Source organism: Triturus cristatus, chromosome 7, assembly GCF_964204655.1.
Source record: "Triturus cristatus chromosome 7, aTriCri1.1, whole genome shotgun sequence".
Lineage (NCBI taxonomy): Eukaryota > Metazoa > Chordata > Amphibia > Caudata > Salamandridae > Triturus > Triturus cristatus.
In genome coordinates, this window is record NC_140590.1 from 85,861,312 (window position 1) to 85,875,781 (window position 14,470).

Below are 14,470 nucleotides of genomic sequence, written 5' to 3' on the forward strand. Positions count from 1 at the left end.
CCACTCAACTCTCACGTTTTTTATGCATTCCCAGATTTACAAGGACTTGTAAACCTGGGACTGATTCAAAATCTTACGCCTCCCCAAGGGAGGCACAACAAGGAGAAAAATCTTTATTTCTCCCTGTTTTCCTCTTTCTATATGTGCAGCACTCATACAAAGAGGAAAAAGCCTCTCAGGTTTGCTTTTGTGCACAAAAACAATGCTGCATGCAACGGAGGTACCCTTGCACCATGGTGCAAGGGTGCCTGCGTTGGCGCTAGGCTGACGAAACGGCACCAGCACACTTGGAAAGGGCGGGAATGCACCGTATTGGATAAAGACAGTGCATTTCTGCCCGTTCCCTGTGACGCAGCACAGCAAAGTAACTTGATGCGTTGCACCACCATTCCTGTAAATATGTCCCTAAGTTCTCAAACTTCACGGTGTCTCTTTGCTTCAAGCAGCAAGCACTTTTAACATGTGCTGCCTGCTTTTGGGCCGCTGCAATTACGCAGTAATGGAGGGCAAAATTATGTTGCAGTGTTGACTAAATTATGCAGCAATGAAAGACTGCAGCTTAATGTGGTACATTTTCTGATACTTTGTTATTTTGAAATTTTTACACATACTAACAGTCTCTGTAAAGCTTTCGCCTCATTAATAGCTGCCCTGAGAACGTGACCAGTCAACCTTTGTAAAGGGCCCTCCACTTCACAGCAACACAAGTCAGTCACGTTGTTTTGATCCATTTGAGATACACACAAATTTTTAGGTAAAACCATCAGCTTATGAAACACGGCAGAGTTATAATTATGTGGAAAACATTTGCAAACTAGGATATTTTGCAATTCATGTTTGAACTTCTCTCATGCAGTCTCTGGTGGGTGGTATTCCTAGACACCTACAGTGCTAATGGAGAGACAAAGGAGGAAGGTGTCTAATAGTGATTGCAGAGGATAGTAGCCTGTAGGGGAGAAAATAACTGATTGAAATAATCTGAGGACCACTACCTATTTTTGACTCTACCAATGTTTGAGTCTCATAATTTCAGAATTGATGCATTTGCAATTCTGATAGCTATCTAACTTGAGTGGTAATTACACAAACTACTCATAAAATAGTTGTATCTCATTCATCTGATACTGCTAAAAGCATCTGCAAAACCAACAGGTCTGGGTTGTTTTAGAGTGGTAGGTCTAGATACAATAACAGGAAACTAAGAGGCATCTAATGCTGGCTTCATGACATGTTGCGTGAAGCATGTAAAAACACATGAATACAATTTTGCATTGACCGTGGGGCACAGAATGATGTCATCAACAGTGCTCCCCAACACGTGGGGCTTCCTGTCATCGAATCTAAAGCCAAATGTTATGTTCAGAAATGGTTAGAAAAAGGGAGGAGAAGTGTTAATGAAAGAAACTGCATGGCTCGGACAGAAATGGCTTATGATTCCATCTATATGCGTATTTGGGACATTCTGTGATTGAAGACGTATCCCACATTGTAAATGTATTTTAATGTCAATAACTCATCTATTAAACCTCAAATAAACGTGTATCTATTGGTTGCATTAAATAACATTATAAGCTGTAACTCATCAGTGAAATGCCAAACATACTAAAAATTGGGATGTTTTGCTCTTTCTAGCTACACCCGACTCCGCCCACTGACCCAATCCTCGGAATATTCCCGCCCCCTGAGGCTCCGCCCACAGTTCCCCTACATTTTTTTCCCCACTTCGACCACTGGTGTTCCCTGCACTGAAGCTGTGAAATAAACCTGCTGGTGGCAGAGTCCAGGGTCTTTGATAAATGTCCCCCAATCCAAGTGCGGGAACAAGGTGGCAGTAATGTGATGTGGGACAGAGGCGCAACTAGAGACAAATTTCGGGGGGGGCTAAGAAAGAATTTCGGGGGGGGGGCTGAATCTTTAAGCTCTAGGCAGAGTGGAGCTGCAGGGGCTCTTAGAAGGGGTGAAACAACGGCGAGGCCTCATTAACATGCAAATGGCCTTTTAAAGAGCTGTGAAGTGCTCGGGTGCGGCTGTGTGGGTGCCAGGGAAGCTGTCTCATCCCGGGCTGCCCACACGACGGGGGGGGGGGGGGTGGGGGGGGTAGGGGGGCTGAAGCCCTTTGAGTCCAGTGGAAGTTGCGCGCCTGATGTGGGATCAGGCGGTGGGAAGTTCAGCCTTAAATCCAGCCCTGTCTGACACTACTGGGATTTGGACTCAGTCAGTGAAACATTGTAAAGGTCGAAGGAATTCAATGGCAATTCTACCTTATGTAACAGTATTTGTGTCTGTAAAAGACACCACCACAAATCTCAACAAGGCAAACAGCTGCTTTTTATCCATGCCTGAACCCCTTGGCATGTGACCAGCACTGTTCCACTTCGGGGCCTTTTTGGACCCCTGAAACGTTTCTGCCTCTCAGCTGGAGGGCCGCTGATTTCCAGACACTCCCTGATCACAGGTGCAGCAACAGAGGCTGACAGCCGGCCACTACAAGCTGCTCTGATGAAGAAGCGACACTGACAAATCGAGTTACACCATACCCAATCACCATACCCAATCACCATACCCAATCATGCTGCTTCACAATCACTAAATACTAGGAAGTGTAAGCTATGGTTAAACCTGTTAGAAAAAAACACTGGATGCAATCCCCGCCCCCTGTGCACCTCACACTATATACGTCCACCCCATGGGCCCTCAGCACACTCTAAGCGCCAGAGGACCAGAGCCCAGACGCACTCAGCTCCACCTGCTGTTCCATAACATGAGGGTCATTCTAGCTGTCGCCTGTATCCTGTCTGCGCTGCTGGCTGAAGGTGAGGCCTCTTCTCTCTATAACCTGTATCCTCTCTGCTCTACAGGCTGAAGATGAGTGTCTCTCTGTCTCTATACCCTGCATCCTCTATGCTCTACAGGCTGAAGATGAGTGTCTCTCCGTCTCTATACCCTGCATCCTCTCTGCTCTACAGGCTGAAGATGAGTGTCTCTCCGTCTCTATACCCTGTATCCTCTCTGCTCTACAGGCTGAAGATGAGTGTCTCTCCGTCTCTATACCCTGCATCCTCTCTGCTCTACAGGCTGAAGATAAGTGTCTCTCCGTCTCTATACCCTGCATCCTCTCTGCTCTACAGGCTGAAGATGAGTGTCTCTCCGTCTCTATACCCTGCATCCTCTATGTTCTACAGGCTGAAGATGAGTGTCTCTCTGTCTCTATACCCTGCATCCTCTATGTTCTACAGGCTGAAGATGAGTGTCTCTCCGTCTCTATAACCTGCATCCTCTCTGCTCTACAGGCTGAAGATGAGTGTCTCTCTGTCTCTATACCCTGCATCCTCTATGTTCTACAGGCTGAAGATGAGTGTCTCTCCGTCTCTATAACCTGCATCCTCTCTGCTCTACAGGCTGAAGATGAGTGTCTCTCTGTCTCTATACCCTGCATCCTCTATGTTCTACAGGCTGAAGATGAGTGTCTCTCCGTCTCTATACCCTGCATCCTCTATGTTATACAGGCTGTTGTATACCAGGCCAGGGGCGTAAAACAGGCCCCGCAGCCCCCGCGGTGCGGGGGGCCCCAAGCTGCAGGGGGCCCCCCTCACCACCCGTACTCAGGCCTAAGAGTTCCATCTTAAATACTGAGTGGGGGCCCTGTTGTGATTTTACTTACAGCCCCTTCATGTACCTTGAAGGGGGGCCCCCACAACTTTCGTTCCGCCAACTAGGCGCTGAGGCCACTTTGAGGCAGCCGTGCGTAATATAATTTTTTTCCCCTACAAAGTAACATAACCCTTCTGTTGCTGATGTGCTGCGGCGTCTGTAGTGTTGCTCGGGAGTTTTTCGAAGCAGGTCTATGCACTGTTCACTGCCCCGGCCCAGCAGTCTCGCCCGTGACTGGTGCCTTAGGGAAACGTTGAGAGTACGAACACTTGACCCACTGAGACACCCGTTCCTGTGGACTAAGGAGGAGCGCTAGCTCTGCCCAAGGCCTCCTCCGCCGCACGAAACGTGTGTGTCAGGGATTGTGTGTGTGTCATAGAAGCCGTGTGTGAGTGGGCAAAGGCCGGAGGTATGTGTGTGTGTCAGGGAGTGTGTGTGTGTCAGGGAGTGTGTGTGTGTCATAGAAGCCGTGTGTGAGTGGCCAAAGGCCGGAGGTACTGAGACCTTCAATAGAACTAGCGAAGAGATCCATGGTAACATGATTCTCTGTGCAAGCTTCCGTCATTCTCTGGCTCGCGTTACCTGGAAGGGGTCTCAATGGTTAGGACTCTGGCTGCACGAGCGCGGGCTGACGTCAATGCTGTATGACTATCCGTGAAGAAGCCCCACTGATGCCCACCCCAGACGAGCCCAGCAGCTGATGAACAGGAGCCAGGATCGCCTCCTGATGCAGTGAACACTCAGAGGACCTGACTCGACCACTTTCAAAAGTCAAGGCCCCGGGTCTACGCTGTGCTCACAAGCTTCAGTGGGAACCTGCAGTGTGCAGTAAAAGAAGGATAGTTCATTTAAAACATACATAAATGTATCATAATGCTGAGGCCTCATTTACAATATTCTGCCATCGGACAGCGCGCCAAGCCATCCTGCTGCACTGCCCTGTGGCAGAAGAAAAGGGCAGGAATGCGGCCGGATCTATCCATACAGCACACCCCTGCCCTCTTGCCCTGTGCTGGGGCTCAGTTGCCCGCCATGCGCCAAAGCAGGCACCGTTGCACCATGGTGAAGGGTGCCTGCATTGTAGGGATGATTCTTTTCGTGCAGGAAGGGACGCCTTCCTGCACAAAACCAATCAATAGAGGCAATTTCCTCTTTCTGTGTGTGCTGTAGAATGCTGCAGAGGAAAACAACTGGGAGAAGTAATGTTAGTTCTCCTCCTTGCGCCTGCCCCATGCCACTCGGGGGCGGTGTAGGCCTTTGATGCATTTCCAGGTTTAAATGCTTGTTGTAAATCTGGGAATGTGTCAAATGCCATGGGTGTTGCATAGGAACACCCACCGTAACGCCCATGGCACGCCTCCCCATCGTAGTGCGAGGCAACGCAGCGGCTTGCGCTGCGCCTCACTCCCTAGCTACAAGGCCATGAAAAGCCACGCAGGGTGGCTTTATGTGGCCTTGTAGATATGGCTAAGCGTGTGTGTCACTGGAACGTCACAAAAAGTGAGCTTCCGGCGGGTCACAGGGCTTGTAAATGACCCCCTTAGGCTTTACTGGTCTTCAAGCTGGTAGAAAAACGTCGATGCAATTGATTATTAAAATGTAACCGGGCACGTTAAGGCACACATGAGCATTATCATTTTCATGGTAAACATATATGCATTAAGGCACATATACCGCTAAGTCCACAGACCGTTCATACCCTGGCTGCCAGGCTGACTTTGGAACTGACATGCAATGACTCTGCCATCATCTTTTAGCACTACATTGGTTTCTATGGGTATATTCCTGTGCGACCAAGGGGTAAAACTTTAGAACACGGTGCCACTATGCCTCTACGACCAACTCCATCACTCCATCTTTCATACACCTGCATACCTAAGGCCTGATTTAGAGTTTGGCGTATAGGTTATTCTGTCATAAACGTGATGAATATCCTTTATTATAAGAGCCTTAAGTCCTATGGCAGTTATGTTAAGATGGATGTGATACCTGGACTTTGATCCATTTTTAATTGAAGAGTGACATTTGTTTTTATGCTGGGAAGCTGCAAATTAAGTACTAGATAGATTCCCAGCTCCAGATTTGTTCAAAGTTTTGTGATCAACAAATGAAGCCTGTTAATTCAGCAAAAGTGAACAAAGACTACAACTCCCAGGATGCATTAGGCTGTTAAATGTGTATTGAGTATGGCATGGGAGCACGTGCATGCAGTGATTTGTCAACTGGCTGTGGATGTCACCTTCAGGAGAGTTTGTGCTCTGCGCGCTCCTGTTCACCCCCTTAGATGAAGGCTAGTATGTTTTTGGTCACTCCAGATCCAATGCTTTGTCTCTGTTCTGACCTGAGTATGCATTATGTATGTGGGGGACTTATAAAGTCCAGACCTAGTTTCGGAAAACTGGTGTGAGGTACAATTCAGGTAGCTTTTGGTTTCATTTTATTGTATTGTAATTGAATTTATATAATTCTTTATCCCCCTGATGAGGTACCAAATCATTCCTATGGCTAACTAATGTGCAGCAATAAAAATTCTTTGGGGCAGATTTACAAGCCCCTTGTGACACATTTACGCCACCGTTGCGTCACTTATGTGACGCAGCGGTAGCGTAAACCATGCGCCATGTTGCGCCTTATTTACAACGTGATGCATCTAGGGAGAGGCGCCACGTTGTAAAGCCCTGCGCCACATTAAACCTGCGTCAGGTTTAATGTATGCAGGGTGGGCGTTCCGTCAGAAAAATCCTCGGAAAAGTAATGCAGTGAAATCTACAAGATTTTACTGAGTCACTTTTCCGACGCCGCTACGTCAAAACCCTGAGCCTGCTTAAAGCAGGCGTAAGGCTTGACGCAGCATGTTAGGTATGGGCAGCCCCTGAGTATTGCTGGAATTGCGTCGCCCTTGCGACACGACTCCAGCAATGCGCCGCCCCTACGCCATCAGATGCGTCACGCACCTGTTTATCCTTGTGCCTCGAAGCGCCGCATTGTAAATGCGGGGCGCCTGTGGTGGTGCAAGGGTAATCTTGCGTAACGCATCTTACCTGGCGCATCCCTGCTGATATGCAGGGATGCGCCAGTCCTCGTAAATTTGTCCCTTTGTTTGAAATTGTGGAGCAAGCGACTTTGCAGCAGCAAATTCTTTTGCTCCTCCTTTCTTAAGAAAATGTATTCCCCCCTCTAAGAAATTGGTGTTTTAGTTTAGGGGGTGAGGATCCGCTTTATGTAATAATGACAATCCTTGTCAGGGTAAACCACTAAATAAACCTGTGCTTCAACTTCTGGGGGCAAATTTAGAAGCCCCTTGCAACACTTTTGCACCGCTGTTGCAACACTTTTGTGAGTTGTAAACAATGCTGCAAATTTACAATGTTACGCATCTAGGGAGATGCATCACCTTGTAAAGCCCTGCGTCACATTATACCTGCGTCAGGTATAATGTATGCAGGGTGGGTGTTCCCACACAGGAAAGCCTCGTAGTAGTGGTGCAGTAAAATCAACAAGATTTCACTGCGCCACTTCTAGGACGCCACTGCGTCAAAACCCTACGCCTTCTTGAAGCAGGCGTAAGGAGTGACGTAGTGTATTCACTATAGGCCTCACCCAAGCATTGCTGGAGTTATGTTGTGATTGCGACACGACTCCAGCCATGCGTGACTTTTGCGGCTACAGATGCGTCAGAAGTTCTGATGCATCTGTCACTACTTTCACCATAGTGCGCCGTATTCTAAATACGGCACTTCTATGGAGGCGCAAGGGTTTCACAGGCTGGTACTGGGAAACTGACGCATCTCCTACCTTCCCATTTCTTTCTTCTGATTTTACAGGCAACAACTGTTCTGGAATTGGTTGAGTGAGAAGTTCTACTGTGGATATAACAAGAAAGATTTTTTTTTCAAGTATGCTGGGCCATCCACATCAGGGGCAGATTTACAAGCCCCTTGCTAAACATTTGCGCCGCCGTTGCATCACTTCTATGACGCAGTGGCATCGAAAACAATGCACAACGTTGGGACAAATTTACAACGTGACGCATCTAGGGAGATGGATCACATTGTAAAGCCCTGCGTCACATTATACCTGCATCAGGTATAATATATGCAGGGTGGGCGTTCCCACGCAAGAAAGCCTTGTAAAAGTAACACAGTGAAATCTACAAGATTTCACTGAGTCACTTTTACGACGCCGCTGCGTCAAAACCTTACGCCTGCTTGAAGCAGGTGTAAGGAGTGACGCAGCACAGCAAGTATAGGCCGCCCCTGAGCAGTGCTGGAGTTGCGTCGCGATTGCGACATGACTCCAGCACTGCGTCACCTTTACGACGACAGATGCGTCACGGATCTGACAATCCTTGCACCATGGTGCGCCGCATTGTAAATGCGATGCATCCATGGTGGCGCAAGGGTTTTTTTTAACCTGACGCATCTTAACTGACGCATCTCTGCTGATATGCAGAGATGCGTCAGTTCTTGTAGATCTGCCCCACAGATTATTATGTGCCAGACATAAGGCCATGAACCTAACTCTTTTCTTCACAGAGAGCCAATTAAGCTTTCGTAATGCCTCAGACAGTGGCTTGACTTTAGGGATTTTCTTTAAAAGTCGAGCCACTGCATTCTGCAGGCATTGATTTTTTTTTTCCAGAGAGCTTTTGTGAGTGCCTAGATATAAGGCATTATAATAGTCCAGCCTTCACAGCACTAAGGCAGTGACCACTGATTTTTGAAGTTCGTATGGGAAGAAAGGGAGAATCTTCCCCATCATTCGCAACAGGAAAAAGCAGGAAGAGGTGAGTTTGTTAATCTGTGCGTTGAAGGACAAATTGGGGTCAAAGATTATTCGCAGATTCCTAACAGGATATACTGGAGTGAGAAGAGACCCAAGCATCTGAGACCATCAGGCTTGATCACAGAAAACAGAGTCCTTGCCAAAGAGGAGAACTTGGGTTTAGCCAAGTTCATCCATTCTTCCGTGGTTTCGGTGCAGCTATTAAAATGATGTGCAGTTTCATCAACATCATTCGAGATGAAAATGACTATTTGTGTGTCATCTGCATACGTCACTGGGGCAAAACCAAAAGAACGGATCAATCTTGTCAAGGGCGCCACATAAATATTACTTTTAATAAGTGTGAAATTCAACTTGAGAGCAGCTAGAACATTTGTTTAGGGACTCATTTTAATAGTAATTGAAAATACAGCTTAATCATCAAGTTGGATTTTATATTACTATTTGGGGAATTACACGTTGAGAAAGTTGCCCTTTTCTTCCCTAAAGTCCAAAGACGAAATGGTCATTGCCCAACTGTCCCCTTTTCCCTGCTGGCTGCCCTGTGGTGAGATGTGTACTGATCCCAGACAGTGGACAAAGGACCCTGGGAGTGGGGGGTGAGGGGAGATGAGGGGGGCTCCTCCCTTGACAAGATGGCCTGTGTGGACTGTGCCCAGCCCCTGCCTGAGCTTCAAAAGGCACATACCTTGTCAGTAGCAGATGAAGCTGACACATAGATCTACCTCCCCTTTGACTCTCAAGTCAGGATGACACAAAACCTAGTGGGGGTAGAGGAACTGACAAGAGCTGTTTAGAGAGAGCACAAAGATTTGCCCTCCACCCACAGGCTGGCACAAGGCATAAACGTGGACCTCCACAGACCCCCTCCTCAGAACACTCCTGGTCCTGTGAAGATTCAGAAGAAGAAGGACTGCTCTACTGTCTGAAAGAACTTTAAGGAAGACTGGACCTGCTTGCCTTGAACCCAGGAACCCAAAAGTGACTACAGTGTTAAATGGTAGCGGCAGTTTCAGTCGGTAACCTTTCAAGTATTGCCCGGCGGTAATCGCCTCTTATACCATTCAATGATTTACCAATAAAAGAGGCAGGCGCTGGAGACTGGAAGGCAGGAAACAAAGTTTTATTCTCTCCGGAGGAGAACACATCAGATCAGACCCACACGGAATCTTCTCGAGATGCTCTAACCACATCTCTGAGGCTTGGCCTCTTATACACAGGTTTATTGTTTTATTATCGGTTTATTGTACATGGCACATTCTTGAGGTTGTTTTGACACATGAAAGAACATCCTCGGAATCCCCGGCTTAGATCCGCTCCCACACATAACTACAGTGAAAGTCCCCACCCCACCCACAGTAGGAGATGGCTATCACACAGCTGGACATTCCGCCAATTCCCGGGGGTGAGTGCGACTGATCGGGTCACAGGGGTTGGGGGCCTTGATCTACTGCAATCCCTTAGATGTGAGGTGCTTCCTTTACAGTAGGGGCAATAAAACTGCGTCCGCAGGGCTAGGTGATGGCCTGGGATCAGTTCGGACGATCAGGCATGGAGGAAGGGGTTACCGAAAGGATGTATGACCATGTAAGGGATAAAAGGAGGCGTTGGCCAGGTGCGGGATGTGGTTTCATGGCAGGGTCGCGCAGAAGGAGGGGGTTCATGGCCTATGTATGAGGGAGCGGGGGCGACCGGCGCGTGGGGGATGTTTTGCAGCGCCTAGGGAACGCGTTGGTGGTCGGCGGGGGAGGGGAGGGGCAGAGGAGCCATGGCGCTTTCGAAAATGGCTACTGCTTGAGGGAGCGTGCGAGCCTGGGAGGGGACAAGATGGCGCCGATTATGTTGACTTCGCAAACCAGATTTTAACAGTCCTCCCTTTTCAACATATCTAGCCAGCTTGTCTAGCCGACATTCACCTTCGTTAACCTCTTAGCCATAATATCGTAAATGCTTTCATGCGTTTCCTATTTTAAAAGTACAGAGTTTTTAGGACAGACAGGAACAATCTGACACAATTGTACATAGTTACATGTGGTTGATGTGACAGGCGAGGAGGTAGCGTATACAAAATTACATCAGCTGCGCCATATGTCAGACCCGGAGATAGGTGGAGGGAAGCTCGCTTGAACACAAATTCAATACCATAAGAGGTGATCCAGCAAGACAAGGAATATTACGCACATTACTCAAGGCCTAGAATTTTGTGTGGATCAAACTAATCAGCATAGTCATGTGTACGGCTGATGCTATACAATTGTCATTTTATACCAAGCTAATGTTTCTTAGATATTAGTGTGTAGTTGGAAGTGACCGATAAAGGACCTTGGAAACTTGATTGGAAGATAGTCAATTCAAAAGTGGTTGGGAGAGGAATACAACTCAACATGAGTTACAGTCAGGGAGGGGGGGGTTTCTTCTTTCGTTGGCACTGTTAAGCACCGGCGGTGGAGCTAAGGTCCAGCTCAAATCCAGGCTTTCGCGTTGTAGGGTGTGACCATTCTTTGCTCTTGGATCACAGTCCTGTTCTGTCCTGTCCCTTGACTGGTCTTATCATTGGTACCTTGAGACGGAGTACCCGCTTCTCATTCTTCTTTTGTCAAGTCAAGTTCAAAAATGGGGGTGCTTTGGGAGGCCGAGGGAAGAGGGGGTGGAGTGGGATCGGATCAAAAGTGGGCCAAGGGGAGCAGAATCTTTCAGTACTGGGCCCATCAATCGGGCTCGACGGGTTGGGACTTCAGGCACGAGCTGATCAGCTAGCAGGGGGCTTCGGGATAGCCCTTCGTTCTATCGCTCTCCATGCTGAGAATGGTGCCTCGTCCCGCATCCTTTTGCTTCGTGGCTCCCCCTTGGTCGATGCCATAGGTGTTCCATGATCCGCAGCCAGGCTGTGCGTCACGTCCGACCCCTCTCTTCCGATGACCGCATGTTATCTTTGAATGAGTACAAGAAACAAAATCTTAGAGAGCTGGCAGGGAAGACATTTACACACTTCATTCTCTCTCCCAACCACCGAGTAGTCGTGGAAAAGGTTTTATCGGTCGCTCTATGATGGATGTCTATTAACTCTTATGTCTGTGTATGTTACTAACTTATTAATCATTTGCTGTGGTGCAGGTTTTGTGGGTGTTCCTGCAAATTTCCATCGTCTGGCCTGCTAAGTGTCGATTCCTGTACCTTATAATCGTGGCAGGAGGCCTGACATCTGTCAACTTTCTGGTCTATCAAAATTCGAACCGGCTTCTCCGGTAGAGACTCGTTCTTCTAACACAAGCTCTGTTAATTCATATTTTTCTCCGAGGACTGCTAAGTTTATGAAAAAGTGCGAGGTGCTACTGTTATGGGTTCACAAATATCTATTTCGGGGAGGGACACAAGTTAAACATTTTTCTTGCTGGAGACAATAGGTAACCCTCATCAGTTTAGGCGATGTATCTTCAGAAAATAAAGTCCTCAGCTGTATTGTTCAAAATACCCTGGGACGGCTAGTACAGAACTGGGGCTATTCTGGGAGGACGGGGTGCTTAGACGTTCCAGTTCTGAGCAATTGGGCGGGGCGATTCTGAGCGGTGGAGGTGGTGTCGTTAGAGCTCTAAAACGAAAACCACTGACATTTAGTCCCCGTGATGAGGGCCAGATTGGGAGACATCAGTCGTCTTACCTGTCCTTTCTTTCTCAGCCAGTTAAGTTCAACATTTTACAGAAAGGAGAGGTAGTAATGTGGTAAAATACGGTCGTTTTGCTTCTGTCAATTTGTTCGAACACTGCCGTGTTTTAGGCCAATTATACACGTACTGAGGAGGTATAGTGTCGTTAATTTATTCAAAAAGAAAGAGGGCAAGAGAGCCTTCAGCGAGGGAGAGAGAGAGAGAGAGAGTGAGAGAGAGAGAGAGAGAGAGAGACGTGCGCATCAAGTAGGCTAATTCGTATACGTACGCCATAAAAAGAGAGAGAGAGAGAGACATGTGTACGATAATAGGCTACTTGGTGTACACACAACATGGAGTAGCACGGGTCAGTTCTACGTAGGAAAACACAAGCGGGGGAGAAACATAAATTTGGCGTTCACGTACACACAAATACCGGATAGGGCGTAACAGTACATACATCAAGCGCAGAGACTTAAGACGAAGACACAGAGCTTCGTTGAGTATGGGGACCTCTCCTTCCCTGTCCTCTTTCCTATGCATGCTGAGTATTTTCAGTATTTTCCGTAATTCATTTTGGGGGGGTGTCGGACCTTTTACTCCCCTCCCTTTGATCGATAGACAAGCACTTCAGTCATACGATGACGTTCTCTTCCAGCGACCCAAGCATATGTAATGCATATACGTTCATACCGTACAGTCAGGGCACATACGCACAGTCATACCATACAGTTTTTCACGTTCTCAGTGGTGGTCTGCACTTCACGCACCATCCCACAACGTTTGTCTATGTTTTTCCCTACATTGAGCACGGTGCTGTCCATGTCCACTCCATTCTTCAGTCGGAACTCCGATGTGACCTATAGAGAAAAAAAGAAAAAGGGGGGGGGGGGTGTGCAGCATTCAAAGTACGTTAGCGCGCGTAGACACGAAAAAGTTCTACTTACCACGTACCAGACTAGCTGCAGGAATGTACAATACCACAGATCTTGACTATTCCTTTTCGCATTTTTCTTTCTGTGTACTATATCCTTTTTTTTTTTTTTTATACCAAAACTTCATTTTTTTAAAAATTATTTTTCCCTAAATTCGAGTTCCCTCTTCGTGCATTTGTTTCTCAATTAGCCGTATATTATTGGACAAAATACCATACCTTACATGGATACAAATTTTCATCAATCCAAAATTCAGGCAAAGGGTCTGCATTATCTGTCTTCTATTGTTTGGGAATGACGGCCGTTATTTAAAACCTTACCAACCTAGACGATTGTTATGACGCTGATTCCATAATTCTTTCGAAAACCCTTTATTGTGAAAATGTCAGTATACAAATACGGGCCTACAATCGTATAGGCCGGCCACGGTGCAAGAGGCGTCAAGAATCATGAGCAATACTACCTTAATGCGAAAATAAAAATAATCAATAATGAGAAGACCAGCATCAATAAGGCTGTCCGCATGTCCATTCAGTACCCTCCCTGTCCCCCGCCCGCCATGTGCAAGAAGGCCGTATACATATCCCTAAACATCAATGCCAAGTAACCTGGAACGCCATAAGGAGTTGTAGGCCCCTCCTACATCGGCGCCATTTTGGGGCGAGGTCGGGTGGGTCCAGTGTACAGTCTAGATGTATCCACTAGCTAACGGTCGGACCAGAATCCCTTTCGGCAGACCAAAAATTTCCATTAATGCCAACAGAAAGAACAGACAGCATGAATCGTGACTCGAAGGTGGGGAAAGCAAAGTTGTTTCCTACCGGATCATGCTGGGGTTCCACCAGAACTGCTTCGGGTTGGTAGACTACAGTGTCTCCTGGTAATTCAAACAGAAGCTTGCGTCAGCATGGCGTCACCACGGTCTCGCAGCAATGCCGTGGTCCGTTCTTAGGGCGGGACAGCAGGCGGGTCTCTCTGCCGACGCCTTGAATCAGTCTCTCACGGCACCAAACGGAGGCAAGATGGCTGCCGCCCGGGGCAAAGACTAGTTAAAGTGGAATGATCGAGCAATAGCGGCGGTTGCCCCCACCGGAAGTCCACGGGAGTCGAGGGCCAATGACTCCCGCAGAATCTGCAAAGCTGGGAGGACGTTTTCAAGGGTGTGGCCCACGCCCGAGCAGGAAAGCTTCCGAGTTCCAAGGTTGCCCAGAGCCATCTTTTAGTGGACCAGGCCTGAATCTGAAGAGCCGACCGCCATTTTGAGAGTCCAGTGGCAGCAGCAGCTCTTCGTTACAGCCACTGGGGTGGGTCCCCCCGACCATTTGGCTGCGGGGGCCCACTTCTTGCGTCGAACGCTAATGGCAATCTTGGTGCAGAAAAGAACCCGTGCCTGGGTGGTCGTCCGGCAGGTGAGACGTAAATGGCTCCCCTGCTGCAGCTGGCCGGTGAGTGCAG

General features: G+C 47.9%; 1 protein-coding gene across 1 annotated transcript in view; it reads left to right on the forward strand.

The window, feature by feature from the left end:
- Positions 1-2,688: 2,688 nt before the first annotated feature.
- Positions 2,689-14,470, forward strand: part of LOC146808885 (phospholipase A2 inhibitor and Ly6/PLAUR domain-containing protein-like) — a 242,803-nt gene continuing 231,021 nt past the window's right edge. Inside the window, exon 1 of the mRNA XM_085615696.1 lies at positions 2,689-2,813. Within this exon, the coding sequence (XP_085471822.1) occupies positions 2,762-2,813 (52 nt within the window). The 5' untranslated portion in view covers positions 2,689-2,761. The remainder of the gene's footprint in view (positions 2,814-14,470) is intronic.